The 26,293-nt window shown below is 43.7% G+C and overlaps 2 protein-coding genes and 1 long non-coding RNA gene across 10 annotated transcripts; 1 reads left to right on the forward strand and 2 right to left on the reverse strand.

The window, feature by feature from the left end:
• The first annotated feature begins 50 nt into the window (after nucleotides 1-50).
• Nucleotides 51-4,838, forward strand: mtfr1 (mitochondrial fission regulator 1). Of its 2 annotated transcripts, none has more exons than XM_053412220.1 (8): nucleotides 51-130; nucleotides 906-1,014; nucleotides 1,228-1,326; nucleotides 2,036-2,175; nucleotides 2,267-2,505; nucleotides 2,681-2,930; nucleotides 3,031-3,211; nucleotides 3,423-4,838. In XM_053412220.1, exons 2-8 carry the CDS (start codon nucleotides 967-969, stop codon nucleotides 3,468-3,470), a joined length of 1,005 nt encoding a protein of 334 aa, XP_053268195.1. In that variant the 5' UTR covers nucleotides 51-130; nucleotides 906-966; the 3' UTR covers nucleotides 3,471-4,838. The 2 variants fall into 2 exon arrangements, with proteins under 2 accessions (XP_053268195.1, XP_053268196.1); XM_053412221.1 differs by having other exon boundaries at nucleotides 2,270-2,505.
• A 781-nt stretch (nucleotides 4,839-5,619) lies between these two features.
• pde7a (phosphodiesterase 7A) lies at nucleotides 5,620-25,981 on the reverse strand. 7 transcript variants are annotated; one of them, XM_053412231.1, is made up of 13 exons: nucleotides 25,225-25,981; nucleotides 24,957-25,107; nucleotides 14,825-14,885; nucleotides 11,014-11,103; nucleotides 10,125-10,288; nucleotides 9,968-10,031; nucleotides 9,133-9,329; nucleotides 8,627-8,758; nucleotides 8,454-8,545; nucleotides 8,138-8,282; nucleotides 7,947-8,043; nucleotides 7,708-7,788; nucleotides 5,620-7,622 (listed from the first exon to the last, which is right to left on the reverse strand). In XM_053412231.1, exons 2-13 carry the CDS (start codon nucleotides 25,092-25,094, stop codon nucleotides 7,378-7,380), a joined length of 1,506 nt encoding a protein of 501 aa, XP_053268206.1. In that variant the 5' UTR covers nucleotides 25,095-25,107; nucleotides 25,225-25,981; the 3' UTR covers nucleotides 5,620-7,377. The 7 variants fall into 7 exon arrangements, with proteins under 7 accessions (XP_053268206.1, XP_053268207.1, XP_053268205.1 ...); XM_053412232.1 differs by having other exon boundaries at nucleotides 11,014-11,100; nucleotides 24,957-25,980; XM_053412230.1 differs by having other exon boundaries at nucleotides 24,957-25,980.
• Nucleotides 24,576-24,936, reverse strand: LOC128425567 (uncharacterized). The gene is made up of 2 exons (XR_008333158.1): nucleotides 24,743-24,936; nucleotides 24,576-24,655 (listed from the first exon to the last, which is right to left on the reverse strand). It is a non-coding gene; the product is annotated as an uncharacterized LOC128425567 (long non-coding RNA).
• Nucleotides 25,982-26,293: the final 312 nt, after the last annotated feature.

Consider the following 26,293-nt stretch of genomic DNA (forward strand, 5'->3'; position numbering starts at 1 on the left):
TTACAACCCACCCCCCTGTGGTCCGTATAATCCAATTGGCTTAGATGTTTCCCACTGACCGCCTCTTGAACGATTCCAACAAGGTGGAAAGATGAGGAAAGTTAGCAGTTAGCAGTTAACACCCGGCTCGGTGAGTTTGTACCAAAGTCAAACATGTTCTCAGTTAATATTTCAATATGTGTATGTCGTTAACACGTCGTCTGGGCTGTTTCCACAGTTTTGTGAGTCTTCCACATATGATTAATTAATTTGTCAACGTTTGGTCAAGTTGTTTGGACTTAGCTGCCGCTGTTAGCATCAGTTAGCCACACAGTTAGCTAAAGTTTGGAGCCCCTTGTTCTGACGTAGATTATTAGCACGTTAGCCTTTAAACTTAGCTCGCATCAGTCTGAAATGATTTCATACTTAGACGTAGCGAGTGTTTCGAGCTTTACAGCAGTTAAAAGTTAAGCGTCGAATTCATGAATGGTAAATTTCAATGACAGTTGCTAATATATATCTGGACACATCACATTGTGTTGTTTATCTACATCTGGAGCTGCCCTGCTTAAGTAAAAGCGTTTTTATTCATTCCATGAACTTATTTTACCATGTTGCCACTCATTACAATAAATTCGATCAGGCACATACTAATTCCCTAATCGATCAAATATTAAGGCATCCAGTAGCAAACAAAACAATCAAACACACCAGCATACGAATAATATCTGTATTTTAAGCAATGATAATATTGGGATAGTAAATTGTGATTGGTCAATACAAGATTCAGAATGCCTTTTATAATACTGGAGCATATTTACACAGGTATATTTCAAGTACTTCAAGTCATCCTCGTTGGTTTTATGTTGTGTGTTTCAATCTGAATCCCTGACCCTTGTTTGTTTTGTGTTGTGTTTTTCTTCTAGACGACCACTCGGTGATAATGCCATTGGTTTTCAGGCACGTGTGCGTCTGCTCTTGTGAAACATGACGACAGAAATGAGCAAAGAGAATGAAAGGATTGAGGTGGACCTGGTATGTAGGAGTCTGGCCCACAAGTCTTCTGAGTGATCTTTCATTTTAGGATTATTGTCCTGTCTCTGATTATCTGACAGCTCATCATTAAAGTGTTGTAACATATGTGAAAAGAAATATACGTTTGTTTCCACTTGAATGCCAATAATAGATAAACACTTATCAAAATGTTTTATTTGTGATGTAAGTCATGTATTATGTTTTGTTTTACAGGCTTCTGGATCAGCCAAGCCCTACGGGTCCTCGAGAAGCATTGTGAGGAGAATAGCTTCTAATCTTCCCCTCCAACCCTGCCCCAGGGTTCATTTTCAGGTGAGGGAAGAGAAACAGGATCGTTAATTATGTTGTGTGGTGTCATTTAATCTTTGAACCTGCGACCTGAATGTCTTGTATTTTGAGATAGTGGCATACAGTGATTTCAAGTTCTTTTAAGTTTGTCACTTTCTTCTCTCTCTGCCAGTCTCTCCTTTCTGTCGGAGTCACTGTCATGTGACAGCAAATCACGCACCCTCTTCAACTTTTGTTTACCTCTGCCTGTCTTACTGTTTTCGTTTCTGAACCATAAACAGAGTGGTTGAAGTCATGAGTACAGAGATACATTTGTTCAGGCGTTAACAAACCAGTCTTTTGCAATTTGTCAGTGGCATGTACATAAAGAAACTGATTTTAATAGTCTTTTCTTTCCTGTCTCCTTCAACATTGTGCTTTCTCTTTTCTTCCTTTCTTCTGTCTCCAGCCTCCCACTCTAGCTATGTGGAATGCAGTATGTCTGCTTTAGGTCAGTTTGTTCGGCAACCTTTAACAACCTTGAGCTGATTGACGACCTACTCATTTACCTGAACAGTTTTTTAAGAACAACTCCTCCTTCCCCATTTTTTTTCTGAACTATCCTCAGTTTTTCCAAATTACTGTAAATTGTTACAATTTAACACTATTGTAATGTGTACTTATCTGTTTTCTTCTCTGGAATGTTTTTCTTTTCATTGTGTAAAATTGTTGATTGTGGCTCTTTCTCTGACAGCTTCATCCGTACGCTGAGAACTCTGGTGTCTTGAGGAGGCAGAACTGTCAGGTGGCGTCTCTGGCTGATGTCAGCTGGATTGACCAGGATGAAGACGAGGAGGGGGAGGAGGAGGATGAAGATTACTTAGGCAGACCCAGGTGAGAGGCAGATAATCAACATATTTGCATGATAAGTGTCTTGGAAATTGTGTTTCTCTTAATCATCAGTATTGATACTGTCTTTTCAAAGCAGGTCAGGGATTCCACCAGGATTTGTCTTTCGAGCCCAACGCCCTCATCCTGGGAGAAGACCGTTAAACCGCCGCAGGTCACTGCCCAGCCTGCACCAGGGGGCTCCTGACCCTCAGGGGCCATCAAAAGTCAACGATGAGGCCATTCAGAAGATCGGTGCTCTCGAGACAGAACTTGCCAAACTCAGAATACAGATAGCGCAAATCGTCCTGGCTCAGGAAAAAAGCACACAGCCAGGTATCTCATAACACAACCTCCAAATCTTGCACTCTGCTCCTCAGTACTGAGTGGAGAGAATTGAGCTGTTTGTTTTCCCCCTTTTCTCCCCTGTAGTAATACAAAGTGTCCACTAGGTGGCAGCGGAATCTCAAAAGTTAAACTGCTTTAATATTCCTCTTTGTTGCAATCTCAGGACCCCCTATGCCCCCCCCTGCACCCTCTGGTACCCTACCTCCCCCTCCCCCGCCTCCTCCTCCTCCACCACCACCTCCCCCACCACCTTCGAGCCTCCAGCGGACATTTTCAGCCATAGACTTGATAAAAGAGCGCAGAGGGAAGAAGACAGACGGGGAGACGATTTTGGAGTCGAGGTCGGCAGATATCCCCAGCATGCTGGATATCCTGAAGGACATCAACAAAGTCAAGTTGCGATCAGTCAAAAGGTAAGTCTCTACTTCAGACATATTCAAACCTTCAAATACAGACAAAGTGATTTTTGAAGCCAGAAAACATAGAGAACTCGTTGCCTGTGTGTTTTCACAGTCGTCCATCAGAAGGCGATGGTAGACTAAAGTCCAGTGGGCCTATGGATCCTGCCGCTCTCATCGCTGAGGCCCTGAAACGCAAGTTCGCCCACCGCTATCGACACAACAGTGAACAAGAGGACAAGGAGGATTTCCAACTTCCAGTTCCAGAAGTGAAGCCTCGAAACGAAACCCCTTTGGTGAGACACTGTTTATTTGTCTGATTTTTAGCTAAACAATTATCTTAGAAAGATTCGTCTACACAAAAATCTGCCATTAGTTCATCATTAGCAGACTGAGTGAAGAATGTGTTTCTAAAAATAACTGGGTTATACACACAATGAAATATGACCCATGTGACCTATATCTACGTGGTCTGTACTTAATTTAGTCGTCTGTCTGTTTTCACAGTTTGGGCAGCACATGTTGAAATCAACTGGAAAAAAGAATTTGCTGTGAACAGCTGCTTCTGAACTCAGTCCAACGAGTGCTGTGGACATTTTAAAGTGCCTTATCAACACTTTTTTAATACCTGCTGGAAGGGCAAGGGATTCTGCCTGATCTCGACAACGGGCCGCTCCAAGTATGGGTCATCTCTAAAGTGTCACATCCGATGATCAGCCTCATGTTTTTTGCACTTTTATAACATAGCATTCACAATCTGTTTTATGGAAGTGATTTATTTTTTTTTGTCCTGAGAGAAAATGTCAAAGGCACCAAGTGCTGGTTGAAGCAACACTACACAATACTTTTATGTTATTAAATTTAATAAGTCTTCATTAGGTTTGTATTAAAATTGTTGCACACATCAGTTTTATATCCCAGTTCCTAATTGCTCTGTAAAAGCTTAAGTTCTTCTACTGCAGAAGGAAGCGAGCACCTTTTTACGTGTGGGATATTGTGATGTCTTGTTTATATATGTATACAGACCAGTGGACTAATTTATCATTGGAATACAAGTATTTATGTTGGGGTTTAAATAGTTTTTTTCCGTTAACATAATTATAATAATATTCCTTCCGTCAATCTGTTATTTTTTCGTTTTGTGTTGATCCTGTGCAAACAGTGTCATAGTTGCTAATATTGCCACTTATTATAATTTTTTGTTGGTTCTAATATATGTTTTTCAGTTTTAGTTGATGTAATTTATCTCTACTACGATTTGCTTTTAAGAGCCAAAGACATTCCAGTGATGCCAGTGTTTAAATGCCAAATCCTTTTTCTTTCTTTAAAAAAACAAAACGTATCTTGTTTCCCATGATGCTTTAAGGGTGAGGAAAAGATACTCTTACTGTTAAGCAAAGCTCAGGCAGTTCAGGTACATGCGCAGTGTTTTGTTTCTCTATCAGTGCCTCTTTTGATAATATTTGCCACTCATTGCAGAACACTAACACGTTTTCCCAGAACAAAGACTCATTGTTCAGTATCAACACTTAACAAATACCGTGATTGTAGATAACTCAAAAAATACATTGCTTATTTAAAGAAGTCATGGGAAGGTACATGCTGTTTTCAGTATCCCAGAGGTTTAGATGTTGCCAGTAATCATGTTTCCAAGCCTCAGTCCAGAAATGTGACCCATCAACTCATTGCAGTTGAGGTTTTAGGCAGTATTTAATTCAAAGTGACTGATTGCACATTGATACCTGTTTTATTTATGTTAGTGCAGTTGCTGCTTTTCGTCAACTCTGAAGTTTTTATAAGGGAAAGTGGAACAGACGTGTCATAGATTTAAATTTATAAAGCAAAAATATTGTAGAAGAGTTGTCTTCCAGGAAAATTTAATTGAACTGTCGAGTCTGAATAAAAGTTTATCGTCAGTCCTGACTTGCTTCGTGTCTTTGACTTTATCCTGTGTAGAAAATGCTGGATGGCTCAGAATTTCTTGCAGCTAAATATTGAAAAGAATGAGGTGATGACTATTGGCTCTGAAGCACCTGGGCTCTCTTTCCCAAGTCTTGGCATCCCCCTTGGACAATGACCTCACTTTAATGTAACTTGTCAATATAGTCCAGCTTGTCATTCATGTCTTCATCTGTCTGAGGCAACAGAGTCTACATGAATTACAGCTTCTCCAAAACACAGCAGACAGACTCCACCAAGTCTGCTAAAGAGAGCAAACTCCGGTTTGTGTGGCCTGGAGTCCTCAGCGAAGACCCAGCTCACCATTCAACAGTCCCGGACGAGGACCCGAGGTGACAGAACCTTCTGTCAGGGTTCCCACTCTTTAGAAACATCTCCCTGAGAAGATTCATCTGTCAAACTCCTGATGCTCTTATGGACACATTTGTATAGGTGTCCTTTCTCCAGGTTCTGATCTGACCACTTTAATCTTTAAAAAAAAATGAATGAAACATTCAAAAAAAATGTATTGAATGTTTTAATCTCTTCTTGCATCTGTTATATCAGTTTTGTGTCTGTTCCCAAAGCCGTGTGATCTTCAATTTGCCTTTGTGTACTTTACTTTTATTTGACTTGTAAGTGTGCTATGAAGTTAGTCACCTGAGTTTATATTTGTACAGTCAGTCTCAGTCAACAGAAGCACTGAACAAAATTACATAACGAAATGGTTTGTTAACATGAGCCCCAACTGTGTGAAAGTCAAACATTTGTCAACAACAGGTTTTATTATTCAAATTGTAACTGCAACAGGCATGTATCAAAAATGTCAATACACCAAAGCTCTTACAAAATCTGGCTCGACACCGAAGTCTTCCCGAAAATGGCTGTCGCAACAAATTGTAAACAGTTTTATCAACAGTCTTACAGCACTTACAGCAAAAATACAAATCAGCTAAAGTAAGAAAAGCACCTGTTATCTTTCAAAATGTTCAAACACAAACACAATTTGTGCCACTATACAGAATCGAAGTAGACAAACCAAACATAAAGAAATGGAATGTTCAAAGTCACTCGACCAATTTTGTTTCCGTACAAAAAGAAGAAGAAGAAGAAGAAAGTAAAGGACAGCTGGAGTTGTTCCTCACAACAAAAGGCCAAGGGATTGGACAGTGCATTCAAAGACAAGCACACCATGCACTTGATGGGAACAGGAGTTGGTTTGGTCACTTAGCATAGTTTGTGCATAGTTATAAGGCATCAATTGAGCAGTCCTTAAGGTTGCATGTGGCTGTGAGAGACATTCTGCGGAGAGGAAGAGTCTCCTTCAGTAGATCCTAGCCAAAAAAACAACACACAAACAAAACAAAAACAAGAAATAAACCCTTGCATCTCCCGCAGTCACCTCCTCCCCCTCCTCCTCCTCCTCCCCCTCCTCCTCCTCCTCTCCCTCTTAATAATAAGAGACTGGCAAAACCCCTGAGCGAGTCAAGTTGCGTTGAGCGGAGTTCCAGGTGAGATACATGTGCAGAAAGTTTGAGATCTCCAGTCTGGGAGTGACGCTATCCGAGTTCAACCAGCACTGGAAGATAAAAATCAACGACAAGAAAAACAGGGCGAATTTCTTTAATACCTTCCAAGACGTCTTGGAGATGTCACAGAGACGACGCTGCACATCCGTAGCCATCTTTACTCCGGAGTGCAGGAACCCATTTTTAGCGGAGGTGGAGTTACTTATGGCATCTGGTGTGCGTTCGGGTGAGATTCTGCTCATGGCTTCAACAGTGGGATGACAGTTCAAACGAGTGGTTCTTCACATCCGTGTTTCCGAAGGCAAACCGTCGAGCCAACGTGATTCACTTCAGTTCGAGGGAGAAACAACGAATAAGGACTAATGCGTAAACAGTCTTCATAGAGGCAGCAAAAGGACCGGGCTTGTCACATTTTTCTTTTTTTCTCGTTTTTTTTTACATGAGGAAGAATCTTCAACACAAATGCAACTGGGCATTATTCTAAAGTCCGAGGAGGGTCTCGTGTCTGAATACTCGAGTTGCCTCCGTCAGTTCAGTTCAGAACATTCTTCAAATCTTTCTTTTCGAATGGCACTTCAAAATACCAGGAAAAAAGTATTCGTCTTCGGTTCGTATACCGCTTTCCCCTTTAAGGTTCACCGACACAACAAGTGGTGTGTTCAGTTAGTAATGCCAAAACTACAGTGGACAAATAAATAAAACAAAGCAAAAAACAGAAAATACAGCAGTAGCCAAATGAGGTATCTATGTATTGCTCTATGCCAAAACAAAAAGAGGAATTAAAAATTAAATAAATTAAATAAAATCAGTGGTTTATCAGGATGGGAGGCAAAAGCAACAAAACATAAACAAGGAGATGGATCAGGTGGGGCAGCGGTGGGGCAGGGATGGGTCTGTGGGCCGTTGGATGCACCACTCGGCTCCCAGTGTGTGTTGGGGCCGTGAGACCAGGGTCAGGGGTCAGGAGGCAGAAGTGAAAGGGCACACAAGGAGTGTCAGGATTTTCTGTTTCCCTGAGGTATTTCTTTGGAGCTGCTTCCTCCTGCGGCCGCAGCGTCTTCTGCGTCGGTGCTGGCTTTGCTGGCCTCCGCCTCCTCTGAGACGGAGCTTTGTTCCTGCTGCAGGCCGCTCCAGCTGGCCTTGTTCAGCCCCATGTGGCCCAGCATGGTCTGAGACAGACGGGTGTCAGAGAAACGAGCCCATTCTGCAAACAGCGGCTCCGCCACATACGTCATGAAGCCTGAGGAGGGAGGAGGAGAGGCAGCACATGCAGATTAATGTTAAACATCAGACACAGCAAACAGATGTAACAGACGGCTACTTACCTATTTGAATGTTTCCAACTGTGTTTATCTCTCTGTCGCAAAGTGGGCTGACAAGAAGTCTGTGCTTCTTCTCAACGTCTCCTACAAGAGCGTAAAGACCAGTAAGTCATTTGATGCCATTTTAATACAACATTTATGTAGTTTTATTAGAGAATAAACACAAAAAGAATGAAGAACTAAAGTAATAATAATAGTTAAATGTACAAATAGGTAGATAATGTAACGTAATTGAAGAGAACCTTGTTGGAAGAACTCCTGCGTCACTTTCTCACTCCACTGTTTGCTCAGCGCCCAGGGTCTGCAGGGGTTACAGATGTCTGCGCACTTCAGACCCATCTGCACAAGATGCCAAAAAAAGACAGAGTAAGAGCCTGAGCATTTTGCTCGGATGCAGAAGTAGTGGCCTGAAAAGCAGAGGAGGTAAACAGACCTGCAGGATGAAGTGTCGGTGGCCGGCTTTGCTTAAGCACAGGTTGTCCTGGTCCAGGTGCAAGCGGAACCTGGACAAGTACTCATTCTGTCTGCTGATGTCTGTGGCCAGGATTAAGGAGCCCAAGTCCCTCTCCAGGTTCAGGCTGCGGGGGCAGAAAGAACATTTATTTCACAACGTCTGTTTTCAGCCCAAAACCTGGTACACGTTGGTATTTTTATCTACACAGCTTAGCAGAAAAGCGAAGTAACTAGTTCTGAACTAACAAGTGTAACTTTCTGGTGTGTAGGCATTTTTTTCTCAGAGTCAAACTGACCTGTCCTCAGGAGGCAGGTGGGAGAACAGCCCAGTTTCTCTGAGGAGACCCACTGCCGACTTCCAGTGGTGGCTTTCCAGAACCGAGGTATTCTGGGAGTTCAAAGGGAGGAATTGTAAACACACACATATTCAGTTCTGTCAAGCTAAACCGTGAGTGTCATCAGGTCCTACCCTATAGAGTGAAGCTAGATAGTGGTCTGTCTTGATGAGGAAAGGCTGATTGACCCCAGGATGGTCCAGGTCATGAGTGGCGGCTGCTAACAGTCCCAGCAGGATGTCGTAGGAGGTCAGAGACTTTGCAAGCTGCGCACACAAGACAGCAACACAAAGGTGACAACATTAAAATATAGTGCCCCTTGATTGATGCACTCATACATCTCAAAGTTATACACTGATAAGACATTAGATATCACTCATACATTAACTAACATTCATCAGATGGACTCCTGGCTGTGCACTGTGAGTCATCTACTGATTGACCTGGAGGCATTAGCTTAGATAAAGAAGAAACTAAAGTCAATTTGCTTTAAATGTAGAATATTCAACCCGCCTGAGAGATAACTAAACAAGCCCAACCAGAACCCGATGTTCTCCGCGATCAAAAGCATGTGCAATATAAAACAAATGAAGAAGAAAGCCCGGGTCCGGTATCCACACTCTAGGCTGCCCCATCTCACCTTGGGCTCCTGCATGTAGCAGTACATGGCCTGCGTGACGTCTGCAGCGTGCACAGCGTTGTGGTAGGGGTTGTCGCTGTGGTAGTCCTCCTGGACCATGACCAGGAACCTCCAGAGTTTGACCATGTCCAGCTGGAAGAGCTCCACCAGGCCATACTGGTTCAGCAGGTGGGAGGTCAGGGTGATCAGGCCGTTTCCTGAACAAGAGGACGGATCAGATCAGCACAATCTACAACTGTATTATACCCATTACATTACAGGAGGTATGTTTTTTTGGGGGGCATTCTCTTTTTACTTCAAGCACTTGGTTAAGACTTTTCATATTTTTTCCTTTTAAGGCAGTAAGCAGCTTCTGCCTCGTCTCGGTCTTTGAGGTTCAACAAGTCGAGACAGGTACATGGAAGAACGTGTGCTGTGACTGGAGAACATTCTGATCTAGTGAGGCTGCTGTCAGAGCAGGAATATATATGTCATCTTTAAGATTTCACCCTATATGTACCTATGTTTGTGCCTCAAAGTGAAGAAAGTGGAGGAAGAAGCTGTAAGATCTTCTGTTGGATGTTGTTGAAATGTTGCAGCTGCACTAAAAAAATATTTCACAACTCTGGTGTCCGCACACTAAACTGCATTCGAGGTGTTTTTTTGTTTTTACAATGTCGTCATTTAATGAAAGTGTTAATTTTCACACAGTACATCCTGCGTGTTGGTCATCCAACAGATGGCACCATTGTTAGCACTTTGAATCTTAGGCCGAGTTGCAGGAATCTCCCGTCAGAGCTGCATCACTTCCGTTATCATGACTTTTAAAACAACTTCTGAAAAATATTTCACTCACCGTTAGTCAACTTGTCTAAGAGGAAAATATCAAAATTCCAGCTCCCGACCTTTCCCAGCATGCACTGGAAAGAGAGGGAAACGAGACACACAATGAGTGAGGAGGTCAACACAAAGCAATTCATTGTGGCGTCATTAAAGAAATGTGGGTGTCGTACTCTGGCCTGGCCGGTGTAGTCTTCATCGAGCAGGTGGAGGGGGATCTGCTGGGGGATTCCTCGCAGAAGGCGGGAGGAGTGCAGGTACCTCTGGAAGCTGAGCAGTCTGTGGACCCTCCTCTCAGGAGCAGAGTCGGCCGACGTCGACCCAGATTCCAACCGTGCTGCACACACACAAATAAAATTACACAATAGATAGTGCGTGCGAGAACGGCAACAAAGTCATGTTCATTTCAAAAGCTCATTAGGCCCGGGGTATCATTTGAGTCGCACAAACCCGGTGGGGATCTGACACCAACACAGCGATATTCAAACAGTCACTGCTGACACAGCCGCCCACTCATAAGCCTTTCGTCTGGACTCACACAGGAGACATGCTTTGTCAGTGGTCACACACACACAAACAAAAGCACTGCGTCTGTATAAACCGTGACCGGAAAAACGTCAGCGTGAGGTAGGATTACTTTTAGGTGACACACACACACACACACACACACACACACACACACACACACACACACACACACACACACACACACACACACACACACACACACACACACACACACACACACACACACACACACACACACACACACACACACACACACACACACAGTAAGCGTTTGATGTTTTATAAAAAGGTTTGAGTAAGTGCAAAGGCGGCTACTTTATCACACCGCTATTTAAAGAGCTTTGATAAAAAGCCTCGCACTAGATTTACACTAAGACACACCTTGGTCTTTATCATTATACGAAACAATGAGCACAAACTTCCTCCCAATCTTTCTGGAAAGGAACAAAGTGTGTGGAGATATGGTTTGATAACCCGCTGTAGGGTCAATGGAACTGGCTCATGATACACTCACAGACACGGGTTCATACTCACTGTGAAGAGTTCGGAAGTCGATGCACACGTATGGATGGGAGCCTCTTCGTTCCGGTTCAAATCCAACCTGACTTCTCACTCTCACATCTCCTGGAAGAAATCAACACTTATTTCCTCAAGATTTATGCTGCTTGGAAAGTGTGTCTGAATGTGCTTGGTTAAGTAGTATTCATAATCGGGGTTTTTTATGCATTACACACTGGAGTCACAAGGATGAGCTTTACCACAACAGAAGCCCTTAACCTTTTTAACGCAAGAGTCCATTCATTGGATAACAATAAGACCTAAAAAGACAAATAAATGTATTCAACGTGTACTTTGACTTTTTAGTTTTGCCAATGTGTCACATGGAGGAGGCGGGGTTTATGAGCTATACTGCAGCCAGCCACCAGGGGGCCAGCCAGACGCTTTGGCTTCACTTTTGAGGAGACATCAAACTGTCCATCTTCACATACAGTCGATGGTCAAATCCTCCGTTGGCAGGCATAACCTCAAACAGGCAGTTTTTACAGCTGCAGATCATATGGGAGTCTCTCTGGAGGTCAAACCACAGCATCTCTACTGTTAAAGATTTTCACTCTGACAGGAGAAGTTCAAAGAGGTAGATTTTATTATTGTCGTTGTCGTGCTGCGTCACCCAACAACTACTAACATTCAGCTGGTGCACAGCCACCTTGTTATTATACCTTGGTAAATGTAGGACTCATTTCACTCCCTCAATGATGGAAGCAGCTTCAAATTACGATGCTCACTCCACCGTACTGCCGTGACCTTTTTACCCCACACACGGTTCTTTGTGTTCCTCCCAAACAACTCCAGCTTTGTTTCATCAGTTCAAAAAACACTCTCGTGGTGTTATTGAGTGTCAAGTTTCCTCTCTGGCAAATTTTAGGCCTCTGTGATGTTTGTTTTGGAGAGCAGTAGCTTCTTCCATGGAGTCCTGCCATAGACACCATGCTCAACATGTACTACGGATATAGTAGAGTCATGAGAACAGATTCCTGTGATTCCTTCAAGCCAGTAGCTGTTACACTGGGGTTGTTTTTAACCTCTATGATCATTCTGTGTTGTGTCTTCAGAGTATTCTTAGCACAGAGTAGCCACAGAACTAAATGATCTCTATTCACAGAGAGTTTATCAAACTGTGGACACAAATATCTTTGCAGCTTTACGGAAATCAATCCTATTTTGATCTGAAGTGTCCTTCGAGGCGCCGCCCGCATCAGCAGATTTGTCAGAAGTTTGAGTGTGTCAGGTTTCATTGACTGGAATCCAGGTTTACTAACTCCGGTCATTAATACACCTCTGTTGACGTCATTGGCCTCAGGCTTCATATAGTTTACCAACCTACGCTGTGGACATTTGAACGATGTATTAACTATGGACCAGCACATATGTGTGTTATTAATTAAAATAGATTGTGTTTGTTCATGAGAGAAACTTAGATGAGGGCAAATTTATACAGAAATGGAGATAATTCCAAAGGGCTCCCTTACTTTTTCTTGTCAATCTATTTTACATCACAGTTTCTTTCATTGAGCCATTTAAAAATGGAACTCAATAATATGGTATTCACTTTTTTTAATTGTCATTTTTTAATTGGCTGATGTTATCCCTGTTCTCTAAACTGCATCTTGTAACTTTTGTATTTGTTTTTTGTCTGCCTGTGTGATATTTAGTGCCTAATGCTTTTTGTGATCAAAATTGTGGTAAAACCCAACATTTGGGTGCTTCAAGCAAACTAATAGAAGCAAAAGATGTGATTTTGTAAATACTGTTTGACCCAGGTCTGGCCTGTAGTGTACTATCCACGTGCAGGCAGAGTCATTCACAGACACGCACTCACATGTCCCGGAAGAGAAAATTCAATGGACAGACAAGTTGATTAAACAGCTGAGCCGGCAATGTCATGTCAGGACAGTCTGCTCTGCTATTAGTACTCAGAACCACTGAGCGTGACGTGCAGTCCATCTATGACTGTGTTTATTAGTCAGGCAGAGGAACAAGGATAGGCCAGACTGGTGGACTGTAGTCAGGAGCAGTGAGAGCATAGTCAGACAATGGTGCTATGACGCTGATGTAATAAAATGCCAGTGCGTCATTCCAGGCAACACTAGCAATACACTATATGGCTTTAAACTGATCAAGGTGCAAAAACTGCAAATGGTATGTTATTTTAAATGTGTGCATCAGAATTCAATTCAAAGCAGTCACACAGGTGTGTCCCCCCAACCAGCATGTTACGTATTTGCAAACAGCTGTTTGAATACTACACAAGCTCCTATCAAAATATCATAAACTAAGAATTACAATTTAACAATATTTTTAAAAGCTGTTTGTAAAGTTATTATAAGAATGTGGAGAGTGAATCCATATCAGTGGCAGCTCACGTGCAAAATCAAAACAAAAATCATTCACTTCTAGGGCAGTGTGTGTGTGTGTGTGTGTGTTTGTGTGTGTGTGTGTGTGTCCGTGTGTGTCCGTGTGTGTCCTCATACATCTGTCACAGCTGCAGATGCATGTGCCCGGGCTCAGCACGTATGTGTGCACTCGTGTGATTAGTGTGTTTTAAGAGTCCCAGGGTCCATGTTTCCCCTGCGGTGCATTAGTGCTGGTGCTCTTGGGTGGATGTAGGTCATGTCATTATAACTGATGTGGTGAAAGCTCAGAGTCTCGCTATTTGCAAGCACATCAGCATTTACTTGGCGGAGTGAACCCTGGCCCGCGCAAACACCGGTCTGCATTACAGTGCCTCTCCTAACACTCAATTTAATATAAAATCTACAGAGACAGATGCTTTATGCTGGTGACGTATGGGACTGCCATTATACTAAGTAAAATGATTAAAAAGCTAAAGCTCCTCCAGTCAGCTCAATAAATTGCTGTTACTGCAAGTAGACACATGTGACAGCAGTCAAGGGCATTTTTCGAGCTGGAGAGATATAGAAATATTACGTGAAAGCTTCAGTAAACAGGATTTCAACCAAGGTATGAGTAAGCCCTAAACTGCTCCTGCCGTTTAATGGTCCCTGCCCACTCACTACGCTTCACAGCAGCAATCTGATAACTATGAACGACACGACACTGACAGGAAAACACTGAGCTATTCTCCCTTCCTTCTTTAATGCTGCTCACTCCCAGTCAACAGCATCAGATCTATTAATTAGGGTGGTAAAAGTTGCATGTGAAGGCACATCTGTGTGTGGTGGACTAATGTCAGGGGTGCAGCCAGGCTCTAATCGCACCATTATCCGCAATAACCTTATTGATTAGGAAGCCGTGGCTGATCTGGCTGCTTCCTGCATGCATCTGGCTCCATCTGCCTCGCAGAGCTATGAACCCTCCATCCTCCCATCCAATTTCTAAACAGCTTATCCTGTTTGGGGTTGCTCTGGGTAGCACTGGGCAAATGGATGTGCACGCGCACACGCACACACACTTGTACATAAACACATGTCTGTTTAGGGGTGAAATGAAATCCTGCACTCGTTACAAATCTGGTCAAACTTCAAAAGATACTCCAGCAATAAAGACGCACACACAAGCTAAGCCTATTGTGATTGAGAGATTACCAAAAGGCCAGGGATTGAGCGGACTCTGGGTGTGCGCTCGAGTGTATCCCCCTCTCTTCGTAATCTCAACATCCCCCTCTGCATTTCTGATTCATCTCACTACTTTGTGAGCCATTGTGTATTAGAAAGGGACATAGTCATGGAGGAGATAGACCTACTTATATCTGGAAAAAGTGTGCAAGTGTGTCTGGTGAATATACATGTGTGTCTGTGTGCAGAAAGATCGGCAAAAGACTTACCTAGCATACGAATGTACAGCGCTGTCTGGTCAGAGCTGTCATAGGAGATGGCTCCTCGTCTCTGAACAAAAACAAAAGGAACATCATTAACAACTGTCCAGTGTTGACACTGCTATAATGTTGCACTTATGTTGGCACATCATAATATTTACAACTTCATAACCCCCAAGCACACACACACACACACATCTCAAAAACACAAGCGATTCTTAATGCAAACACAGAGCTTGAATAGTGGCGGGTGGTGAAATGTAGTGCTGCCACTACAATCTGCTGTTTGTGACCGTGTGTGTGTTCATACACTGCTACACTGATAACGATGTTCCAGCTCCATATCATCAGCCTGATACGGCACCTTCAATACCGCTATCAGTCATGTGAGAAACACATGCAGACACACGGACAAGCACAGCAGTTCCCATAAATAGATATTTACAATGATATTTGTTTTTCTCTTCCTTCAAAGAAACTCTGCTTTAATTTGCTCTAGAAACTTCGAAAAGATTAAAAGTTTGTAGATTTAAAAGAACATTAATGACTATTTAGATGAATTTGATTGCCCATTCCCCAGTTGCAGATTATTTGATAATTATAACAACGTATTAATTAAAACATTCCCGGATTGTATGTTTAGGTTTAAATTTAAGATATGCAAGATCAACGTTTTTCTAAAGAGTAGCTATTGAAAGTCTAGATTTGGACATTAGATCTTGATTTTCTCCTTGACATGTGTATTAAAGATTCACAAACAGAGAATTTAATGAACGGGCTGAAGTGAATATTGTATGAGGCTAAAGCAGTCGTAAAGACATACTTTGTAAATCCATCATCTTCCATACCGTTTGAATCAAAGAGGTGGATCTCAGGTGATCCAGGTGCCAATTCTGACTAGTCAGAGACACCATACCTAAAGACAAACAGTTAAGAACTTATTGTTTCTTAACTGAGATCGCTTCAAGGACAGATAACAATGTTCATGATTCCTTTCTGGTATGAATCTGATCTCTTAGAACAGTATTTTTTTGATATGGGGACTTCTGTTAATCTCGGAGGAATAATAAGTTGCCAAAATGTGGATAACAATTTCCGGTTTCGGGGGCAGGTCCAGTGCAAGAGCTTAAACCAGTTTGATTTTAAAGGAACCAGCTGAAGTGACATTTCTCATGATGACAATCTTGGCAGAATAACCTACGTCAGCAACCGGTGTTGACGCAATCAATGTACTAGATCAAACTTGTCCTGAATTTGTAATTACAACTTATTATGTGTGTTTAAACAATAGACTAACAGAGCCATTAGTGTCAGATGAGCCGTGCAATTTACGACCAAGCTGAGGTTAGCAACATGCCAATCATGTTTTTGTAAAGTAAAGGGTAAAGATGCACAAGGCACATATTGTGACTGTTTACTGGAAAGTTCATGAGCTTCTTGGGGTGAAGAGGAGAGGAGATATGGGAGACTCTGTGTCAAATAAAACTTAAAACCATGCCAATAAGGGAATGTTTCCGATATGAAGCCAACAGAGTTGAATGGTTGTTGCAAGAAATATAAACTTTTTTTCCTGCTGATCACGGTGCCTCTTCATTTTCTGCTTCATCCTCTTCTTTCATATTTATTGTCAGTAAGCAAACCAGGTAAGAGATGGATCACCACCACCAACTGGACGGGAGTTACAAGTTGACTTAACTGCTCGAGTGTGGTTTCTAACTTCGATATCAAACCGGATCGAACATTTCTAAGCTGTCCCAACCCTTCAGCAAATAAAGTTGTTGAGTTGTCTCCTTTGTCTTCAATTGTCTGCACCGCATAGAGCCAACAACAGCAGCTGCAGCAGCAGAGTCAATTGTGGCAAGTACAACTGTGGATACTGCATATTTGCTATGTCAACAGACAGCTGCTCCGGGTTACACTGAGGTGTTGGCTCACCTCTCTATGCACTCCACACATCCTGAACCCCCTCCAGGCTGACTCTCTTCTCTCCCTTCTGGGGTTACCCTCCTCTAGGGTTATCCATTCCAGTGTTTCCCACAGAATTACGAGTCTGTGGTGGTGAGCACAATCCAGGCACACGCACGCAGCACACCCTCAGGCACACCCTGAATAACATGTCCACAGAGGGCTGGTGTTAGGCTGAGTTCTACCTGCTTGTCAAGGATGGTTAAAAGCTTTATGGACTTTCTTCAGGCCCACTAATTCTGTAGGATTTCTCCTGCTATTCCCAGCAGCCAGTCCGACTATGACAGACAGGCCCACAGTCAAAGAGATTGGGGACATGTAAGAACTGTTAAACACAATGTAGTTCATTGTTATACAGTTATGACAGGACAAATTCTACAGAAGAATTGGGAAACACCCCATGCCTGGCTGGTTGTCTTATGGACTCGCTGTCTATTTGTTTAAAAACATTGGACAAGCGGCTGGTCCAATGGTGGCGTTAGGTTTAATGACAGTGTTTGGTCCAATGATTGCCAACTTTTGATTTGCTGAATGAATAACAAAGGGGATAACTGGACAGATAGTAATAGGCCTGTTGGCCAAGCACTACACCAACTAACCTGCAGGGGTCCCCTATCCACTGTCCAAAGAAAGACAACATGTTTAAAGTTATGCCTGTGTATCTTTAAAGCTAAAAAAACGAACTGGAGCCCAGTACTGCTCTGTATGTCGACATTCTGGGAATATTCAAAAATAAACCATTACCGCGTCACACCACAAACACAAATACATTCAAACACAAGTGTACAAGCTAGAATAATTCATATCCTTAGAGTCCAGACACACACACACACACTGTCTGTCCTCTAAGCTCATGACAGCTGCCAATCCAAAGATAATATTTTTCCGGCTAGCAAACAGCTTGACTCAGGCTTGGTAATCTGCAAAGCTGTATTTTATTGTCAACAAGCCTCTGTGTTTACACATAGCACCAGGTTAGTGTGAGCAGTATAGATTGTGTGTGCCTGAGCTGCGTGTATCTTATTTTGTGTGTGTGTGTGTGTGTGTGTGTGTGTGTGTGTGTGTGTGTGTGTGTCGCTGTGTGTGTGTGTGTGTCGCTGTGTGTGTGTGTGTGTGTGTGTGTGTGTGTGTGTGTGTGTGTGTGTGTGTGTGTGTAAGGTTGATATCAGCTGCCTGGGAACTGTATATTGCTGGCTCCAGGGCTGGGAATCGAAGTGTGTCCTGCCTTGCCAATACTGACCAAAACAAACCTTTTGGCCAGAGATTTCAGCAAAAACATTGACATAAACACACACACACAAACTCTCACACTCTTATTGGGGCAGCCACCAGTTGGAATTTAAGTGGATACTGACATGTGCTCCCTCGTGAGCTGTAAGAAGGAGGGGGCAAGAGAAAAAAAGCTGTATCAATGTCACATTCCCAGTGTGACTGGAGTGAAAAGTCACATTTTACCCTTGAAAAGGCCAGCCCATATCACACACACCCCTGCTACGCCTTGCAGTGCCAACATACACAAAACCATGTGCCGGTTGTCCTGTCATGGACCAACATTAACTTCAGTCTCTCTCTACAAGCCATGTGTTATCGGCATCTATGCTTCACAGCTGAGGGGCGATGGGCAATTAGGGAGACAGAGATGCAGGTTGTCAAGGACAGGACGTGAACTTTATATTACAGTTGCACAATAAATCAATGTAAGTTTATAAATTGTTGGTCCCTAGTGACACATGTAAAGGATCCTTGGGTCTCTTGAAATGTACATTTTAGTTTATTATTACGTCTAAGTTGAATCACTCTGATCTGCTGTAATTCTTTGAATAAGCCTATTAGGAATCACATGAAACATTGGGAATGTAGTGGTTTAGCTTGTGGTTGCGCTGCGTGCAAAATCTTCACGTTTTGTGTTTTAGACTTTAGTATCGGCATCATATAGAAGTCTCTTTGGGATAATACGGTTAGGATAACTACATCCTCAGAAGACGGGTTTACAAACTTGTTGTTAGGCTGAACAGAGACAAAACATGTACGTGCTAAGTTGATTGAGAGGTGATGACTTGAGGGATCCCTAACATGTGTCTCTCTCTGAGGTTTCTACGTATTTTAACCCTGTACAAGGGTTTTTTAAGTAGTTTTTCCTTACTCTTGCTGAGGGTTAAGGACAGAGGATGTCACATCCTGTTAAAGCCCTATGAGACGAATTGTAATTTTTGAATATGGGCTATACAAATAAAATTTGATTGATTTATGACTTGGCTACTGCGAACATCAATTGTTGTGCATCTACTATAGATGTGGGTATTCTTTTAAGACATTTTAGTTTTTGAGAGAGGCTTAAAATTCTCAGAGTAGCTGAACTGGTCATACAAAGATGTGCAGATTAAAAGCACAGCAGAGGTGAATCTCAGTCCTCCAAAGAGCAACATGGTGGTAGAATGCCCATATCACAGGCAGTGATCATAGTGGCTAACGGGTGTGTCTCAACAAAAGGTATCCAAATCTGCAGTTAAATCATGAGCAGATTCAAGACAAACACGGATACAACATATGAGACTTCATCTGTGGGTTTCTTTAGCGTTACATGATGTGGACTTAAAACCTTAAACACCATCGTTGTCAGTATGAGAGCCAAATAGTGTCCTAACTTTAGGATGTTGGATGAAACCTAGCGAAAAAATAGCACAAGACTTTTGTTAATCAAGCAAATTCACTCTAAACAAGTCACATACTTTATGTACACAACTGAAATTGAGACCGTAAACAATTTGTAGGGAAAATACTTTACATTTCAATAGAGAAACTGTTGTCATTTTCGATTGTAGCCGTAGGGACCAGCGCTTACTGGTTGCCAGTTTGCAATTGACCCACAGCCTCTGGCACCAAACAAGACAGGGCTGGGATTAAAAATTCTAACAATCTGTTGGCCTGTGGCGTTTTTTTCACTTCAGGCTCATGCAAAAGTGGCGTGTAAAGTGAAGCATTTTAACTCACATGGCTATCAAGGAACAAAGGCATCAACTGTCCATCTCTGTCGTATCCTGGACACTGCTAACTTTGTGAGACAACCAGAAAAACAAGTCTGAAGTATAATTATTACAGGTTTATACGCTCAGTAACACATAGTTTAGTGCGTACAAAAACCTTGGTTTTGCCAATTGCTTGCCGGCGAGTGTGAAATGAGCCAGGGAAATTGTTCAGGAAATATATTGGATTTACAACTATATGAAGCATGAAATTTGATTGAAGCCAACTAGAGTATGTGTAGGTACTTGTACATCTAACAGCCGGACAATTTCCAAAATTGCGTGCAGACAACATTTCTTTTTCTGTTCATTTCAATGAAGCTTTAAAAACTCTAAACTTAGCTTGCAGCAGTCTGAGAACAAGTCAAATTCAGTTTGGTTTTACTATAGAGTTTTACTACAGCATAACAACTGTTTTATTGTGATCCCTGCAATTCCTCATAAGCTTGTTTACACACGGCTCTGTTTCTTATCTCAGCTTAGTCCTGCAGCATGGGGTCACACAACTCAGGTTTCTGAGGTCAGAAGGTCACGTGATGTCTAAACTTCTGACTGTGTGACAAACCCCTGGGCTTAAACATTTGTCATTTTCAGACTCTATCAAAAGGGTGTTAACAACATCACACAAGGTTTTGAACTGGGAAATGAAGTGACCTATAGTCCTTCCTGGAATCTGGTGAAATTCAGTAAAGGCATGTTGAATATCCGCTTTATGTTCCCATGGATGTTTGCTGAGCGTGTGTCTGCATAGCTTAATCATAATGTATTGGCTAAGTTGCAAGAAGTCATTCGAAACAGCTCAGCGGGTTTTTTCCAAACCTGCTGTGTTGTCGTCATAGCATTGTGATTGCGCTGATATTGTTGTCATACACCCTTTGAAAGGTATTCAACAGTCCACTGCCCGGCACAGCATTCTCACACGTCATCGCTGTGTCATTAAGCCTCACAATTTGCATTTAGCAGAAGACAAGCCTATTGTGTAGTCGGTAAGTCTAGGCGGGCCAATACATTGAGGAAGCTGGCTGTAGTCCTGTCATATCAGAAACAAAGCATTGCACGCACGCACACACCACACACACACGCAATTTGTGAGATAACAGCAGCAGGACTAATGGTTTTATAAACTGAAAGCTTCCTTCTGAGTTATAACCTCTTGCAGCACTGTGCTGTGTGGGACGGCACATTCCAGTAACTGAGTGCTAGGCCATAAATGTGGACAGGTTTGGAGTGAGTATATTTGTATGTGTGTGTGTGTGTGCTTTGTGCACAAGCTGCTGCATACACAAAAAGCCACGGATGGAGTCTACCTGTTGTAAGAGTGTTTTATGAGAACACTCTCCACTGTGACACACTCCAGCTGCAGTGAGTGTTGGAGAGAGGGCTGCTGGTTTGAAGAGAGGCCTGGGGTGAATTGGCCCAATGTCTTAGTCGGCAAATGACAGGGCAGAGTTGCTGCCAAAGACCAAAGCAGCGTGCTGTCGAGCAGTAATATATCTGCAACCTTTTTTTACTGGAAGGTAAAGTGTCATAAAATGATTTAAGCGTTCTTTACACGGAGCGTTTTAAGAGGCCTATAAATGTGCTTTTAGCAGTACTCAATGATACAAGCAGAGTAAATTAGTGGGGGAAGGGGCAGACCTGTTTCATACTGTATTCTCCGAAGCAGTCTACCCTGCACAGGAATTTCATTCATTTCAAACATCATCCCCAGGCTCTAATTGCTTCTCTGGGGCAGCTTAATGCACACCCCCCACCCTTGGAAGTCTCAACCTTCTGAGAAGGGCAAACAAAACCCAGGTCCCCGACCAGTGCGCCTGTGGACAGCTATTTGGGGTTTAAAACTAGTTACGCTGGTAAATAAATCCCCTGTTCCTGTATAGGCTCATCTCATATGTCTATATGACTCCAGAAAATATGATATATATTCAGCCAGTTAGCCCTTGACATTGCGTCCCTTGGTGTGTTGATATGTGGAGCCACCTTCTCACGGCCGATTGCACTCGACACTGCAGCACAAAAACAGAACGGTCATGTGATAAGAGGGGCCCCTTACCGAGAGAGACAGACAGGCAGAGAAACAGGCCGTGTGTGTATGTTTAAACGAAGACAGGATGTAAGGTTTGGCTCCAGTATATTTACTAAATAATACACATCCTCACTTAATAACAAACAGGGCCCACTAGCTTTTGGCCGCTCGAGGGTTAAAGTTTTTGAGAAAGGTTGTGAAACTCCAGGCTCAGACTCTGAATGGCTCTTTCAGCATTCTTACCACATCCTGAAACGACGTCAATCCGATTGCACTCCGCCGAAGGATATAAAAAAAACAACACCTTATCGGTTCAGTTAAAATCAACAAAGTAACTCCCTCAGAAAGAAGCCCTTCAGTGCGTTCCTTATCAGGATCTGCACAGAAATGTTCATAGTGTGGATGAAACAAGCGGCGCTATCTCCCATTCGTACGCACAGGCCTATCATCATCTGCTGGGCCTTAAGATCCACAATGAAAAGGAGTCGACACAGGGTCAAGGACCAACGTAAGCTTGACGATATCTCTGACTGTGATATGATGGACAGAGATGACGGCAGATCAGTGTTTCCAGTCTAAGCTCCTTTCCTCCCATTATCGTCAAAAGCCATGTGACTACCCGGACCACATCAATACCGTGCATCCGTTTATTGATTCTTGTATCTCTTGTGTGCCATCGGTGCCGTAGTTCCAAGGAAACTTAACATGCAAATACACGTGTCACATATAGTTTGAATTGGGAGCCGCGTGACGAGCAGAATTCGAAATCATCTTCCACCTCACTTTGGGGAATTAATCAACACGCAGCAAACATGCATTGTGATGACAAAACAATAGAGGCATTGTACTAGACAAATAAGCCCATTTATTTAACGTCGCTGCACTTTTCAGCGCCTCCTCAACAGCATATTCACACCCATAGGCATTCCATGACCACTGAGTGACATATTCTTCTGAGAATCGGTCATGTCCTCAACCCTACCCTTTCGTCCTCTGGTTACAAGAGGAAATGTCTTCATCTGCGAGGAAGGCTGGTGGGGGGTGGGTGTGTGGGTGGGGGGTGGAGGAGAAAGAGAAAGAGGGGGGGAGGGGGGGGAGCTTGTGAGGGAGCAGAACAAGATAGCCGGCGAAAGACAAGAGACTGAGACTCGGGCCATCTGTGAGTCTGGCGATGAGCCAAACCACTGCCCACAGAGCCCAGGCACATGCCTAACTGCTTCTTTCTGCAATGGGAGTCCAGCCCAGCTTCCACAAACAACAGGCCTGTGGAACCACACACGAAAACACAGCAGCCACCGAGGACAAATGCACCCTTATGGTCATAAATAGGGCCCGAAGCACAATATTTGTAGAAGTGTAATTGCCTATGTAACAAATGGGTGAGTGACGGTGCCGTATGCGCACATGCACGCTCCCCCAACATTCAGGCGGAACATAAGAATATGTCAGCGGTTGAATTACTGGCCCCCCCTTGCTGTAACCCTTGTGTGATTTGATGACGTCTCTCCAAAAATGACATGCAAACAATTATTGTTTTGCCTGGAGAACTCACTTAGCGCTCCAGAGAGCACTGCTTGTCGGAAATGACCCTTATTCACAACAAACAACAGCACATCTCACACCTGCCAATTGGAAATGAACTCTGACCCTGTTGAGAAAAGAACTGGTGAACTTTCCCGAGAGACACAATAGCTTCGCACTCGTGTTTGTATGCAGAGAATGAACAATCGTGCATTATACCATTATGGATTCTCCATTTTGGATCTTGGATGGCAAGGGAAACCCCAGTACAGGGCCCGGGATTACTTGTATTAGTCTTGCTAACAAAGGCACAGAGTGATGAGGAAGTGACCCGGATTCTAACTGAATATTTGAAGTGAATGGATGGATGTCCAGCTAAACCGACGGTCAGATAAATCATCTCCCACCAATTTATCTAACAAAAGACGACAGAAGACGAGCAACCTTTAGGTCGGCTGACAAACGGCATCCTATGGAGGTTCATGAATTAGTCTTTGACGAAGCTGCCTGTGATGGTGTGGTGAAGTTCAAAGCGGACACACATGGATGGTTATGTGGAGCAGGGTCCTGCACAAAGCACTAATGGACAGCCCATTGAAGAGGTTGCTCCCACAGTCAAAGACTGACTTAATGCTTGGTTAATGTGTTTGGGAAATCCCATTCAGAGCGGTGGAAACCTCGGGTTCATGAGCAACTAGCGGGACGTGAGCCAAGGAGGTGAGAATACATTGTGCGGCAAAACTACTGAAGCGATAAAAAGGATGTTGTTTAAATTTTAAAGAGTGTAGCGTAGTGGGGAAGGTGCTCGACTCATGACTTGACGTGCAACTTTTCTCGGAGTGGAGGTTACACATGTGTTAGTTAGTTAAACAAGTCTACTAGACACGGCCTAATGGGGTTTTCACCCTCTGAGACACATGCTCAAACACAACAGTGACTCAGTGCTTGGCTAATGCATCATGGGTGCTCGTGTGATCGTGTGCCAGAGTGCATGAGAGTCAGGCAAAAATGTTACCCCACGCCATGAAGACTGGGGTTTGAGGCCTACCTTTCTTTTCTTTTCTGTCACCGCAAAGCAGAAATACAGAGGCACAATTTCAAGAATTCAAGACTCTGAGAAAGCAGGAAGTTCAAGAGTGACTCAATGATTTATGTGCCTACTGTCAATATGTCAAGGGACACGAACATAAATATCAGTGTGGCACGTTCCTTCTGACAAACGTACCGACTCCCAGAAGTAAACTGGTGTACTGCAGGCATCACGCCATCAGTGCTGGCTAAAGTATGAGCAGAGAGAGCCTTTATCTGTGGGGAACATGCACAAATGCAAATTGGTTTTAGGAGATGGGCTAGCTGCTGTGTGTTTTAGGTCTAAGAGATAAGACAATGTACCGTGCATCTGTGCAGGGTGAGTGTTCAGCACGTCTGTGTGTGTTGGGGCCTAGATATCCAACAACCACCTGCAAGATTCCTGTGGCTTATTCATGTGTCTGTTAAAGAAATGTGCCGTTTTAAGGCCCGAGTGGTTCCCAGGGACAAAGCTGCTGTTCCAATTGCAACAACAGAAGAGATTAGTTCAAGATTTCTTTTCAGATTTGTATTTTACCTGTGACAGCTGTCTTGGATCAGGGGCCCCGAAGAGAGAAGAGCTGGAGCTGAAACTAATGGCTCCCCTCCGGCTGAGTACATGCTGGGGAACCGGCCTGTCTAGAGGCAAAACCGGCAGCTGATAACATACTTCCATTGAGCAGTCGGGGCTGGATCCGGATCAGAAATATCAACAAAAAAAAAATGATAACAATAACTCAAAATGGTTACAATGCGAAAAAATAGATGAATGGTGATTTAGAAAATCTCCCCAAGGCGAAAATAACCTCTTTTTAATATAATAGAAACGATCGAAAAGTGTTTGTGTTCATTGTGAGCGACTCAAAACTTGTTCCAGATCGTCTTCATCGATGCTGCGTCTTCTCTTCCTCCGCCGTCTCACCAGTCATTCCGCGGGGGGGACACGAGAAATCATGCCGCGGTCGCACTCGCTCCTTTCCTTCTCATTTTACTGAAATCCGGGCCCGCGGACGACGAGACCGTCTTGCCATTTTCTGGGTCTTCGTGCAGCCGCTTCCTCATTTTCACGGCAGCGAGAGAACCTCCGCTCCGAGGCGTCCGCGGATCCGCATGTCGCTCGTCTCTTCCCGAAATGAAAACAAAAGGCACGACCGCTTCCGAGCAAATGTCATCCACGGCGAACGGGGGGATCCGCAGCGGCTGAGGTGAGGCAGCCCCCGGGTTGAGAGAGCCTGTCGGCGGCTGGTTTTCCTCCCTCTCTCGGTGCCACTCACTGGAGGAGCAGCATCAACATGTTGGGGCTTTTTCCGCCTCCTTTCTTCTCCTCTGAAGCCGCAGTGATGAAGGAGCGCTGGGTGTCTGATTCACCGCTGACCAGCGGGTCCGGCTCGGAGAGGGGGATCCCCGGCGATCATGGCTGCGCTGCCCGGCGGCTTTAAAGGAGACGTAGCGGCACGTAACGCGGAAACTGCGGCGCCCCTAAAAAAAAAAACGACAAGTAGCCACGTAAAGAGTCTTTAAAGCCCTACAGCGAGCGTCCTACGGCCCGGAACATGCGCCTACAGTGCGGGTTAAAGCGCACACACCACCTGCCAGAGATGGTGCTGTTGGAGCTACAGAAACAAACAAAACGCCCTTGTCTCATTCCGACCAATGGCATGGGAGCTTGTACTGCAAGGGAGACGCTGATTGGACATCTCGGCGTAGAGGGTATAATAGCACGTCCGCGATTGGCTGATTCCCAGTACCTGTGTGAGCAGTCGTTTGCAGACGGCGTGGACTTTCTCAAGGGTATTCCTCCACAACGGGGCTTGCCCTGCAGCGGTCCACATCACCGCCCGTGATTGCCTTCCTCTCATGACTCATACTACTCGG

Source organism: Pleuronectes platessa, chromosome 20, assembly GCF_947347685.1.
Source record: "Pleuronectes platessa chromosome 20, fPlePla1.1, whole genome shotgun sequence".
In the NCBI taxonomy this organism is placed as follows: domain Eukaryota; kingdom Metazoa; phylum Chordata; class Actinopteri; order Pleuronectiformes; family Pleuronectidae; genus Pleuronectes; species Pleuronectes platessa.

What these genes read in the sequence shown, in the direction of transcription:
- mtfr1 (XM_053412220.1), top strand. Translation starts at nt 967, where the DNA reads ATGACGACAGAAATGAGCAAAGAGAATGAAAGGATTGAGGTGGACCTG. An exon ending in GGAAAAAAGCACACAGCCAG is followed by an intron (nt 2,506 to 2,680) that starts GTATCTCATAAC and finishes TTGCAATCTCAG; the next exon opens with GACCCCCTATGCCCCCCCCT. An exon ending in CTCGAAACGAAACCCCTTTG is followed by an intron (nt 3,212 to 3,422) that starts GTGAGACACTGT and finishes CTGTTTTCACAG; the next exon opens with TTTGGGCAGCACATGTTGAA.
- pde7a (XM_053412231.1), bottom strand. Translation starts at nt 25,094, where the DNA reads ATGGAAGTATGTTATCAGCTGCCGGTTTTGCCTCTAGACAGGCCGGTT. An exon ending in GCTACATGCAGGAGCCCAAG is followed by an intron (nt 8,759 to 9,132) that starts GTGAGATGGGGC and finishes TTGTGTGCGCAG; the next exon opens with CTTGCAAAGTCTCTGACCTC. An exon ending in AGTTGGAAACATTCAAATAG is followed by an intron (nt 7,623 to 7,707) that starts GTAAGTAGCCGT and finishes CTCCCTCCTCAG; the next exon opens with GCTTCATGACGTATGTGGCG.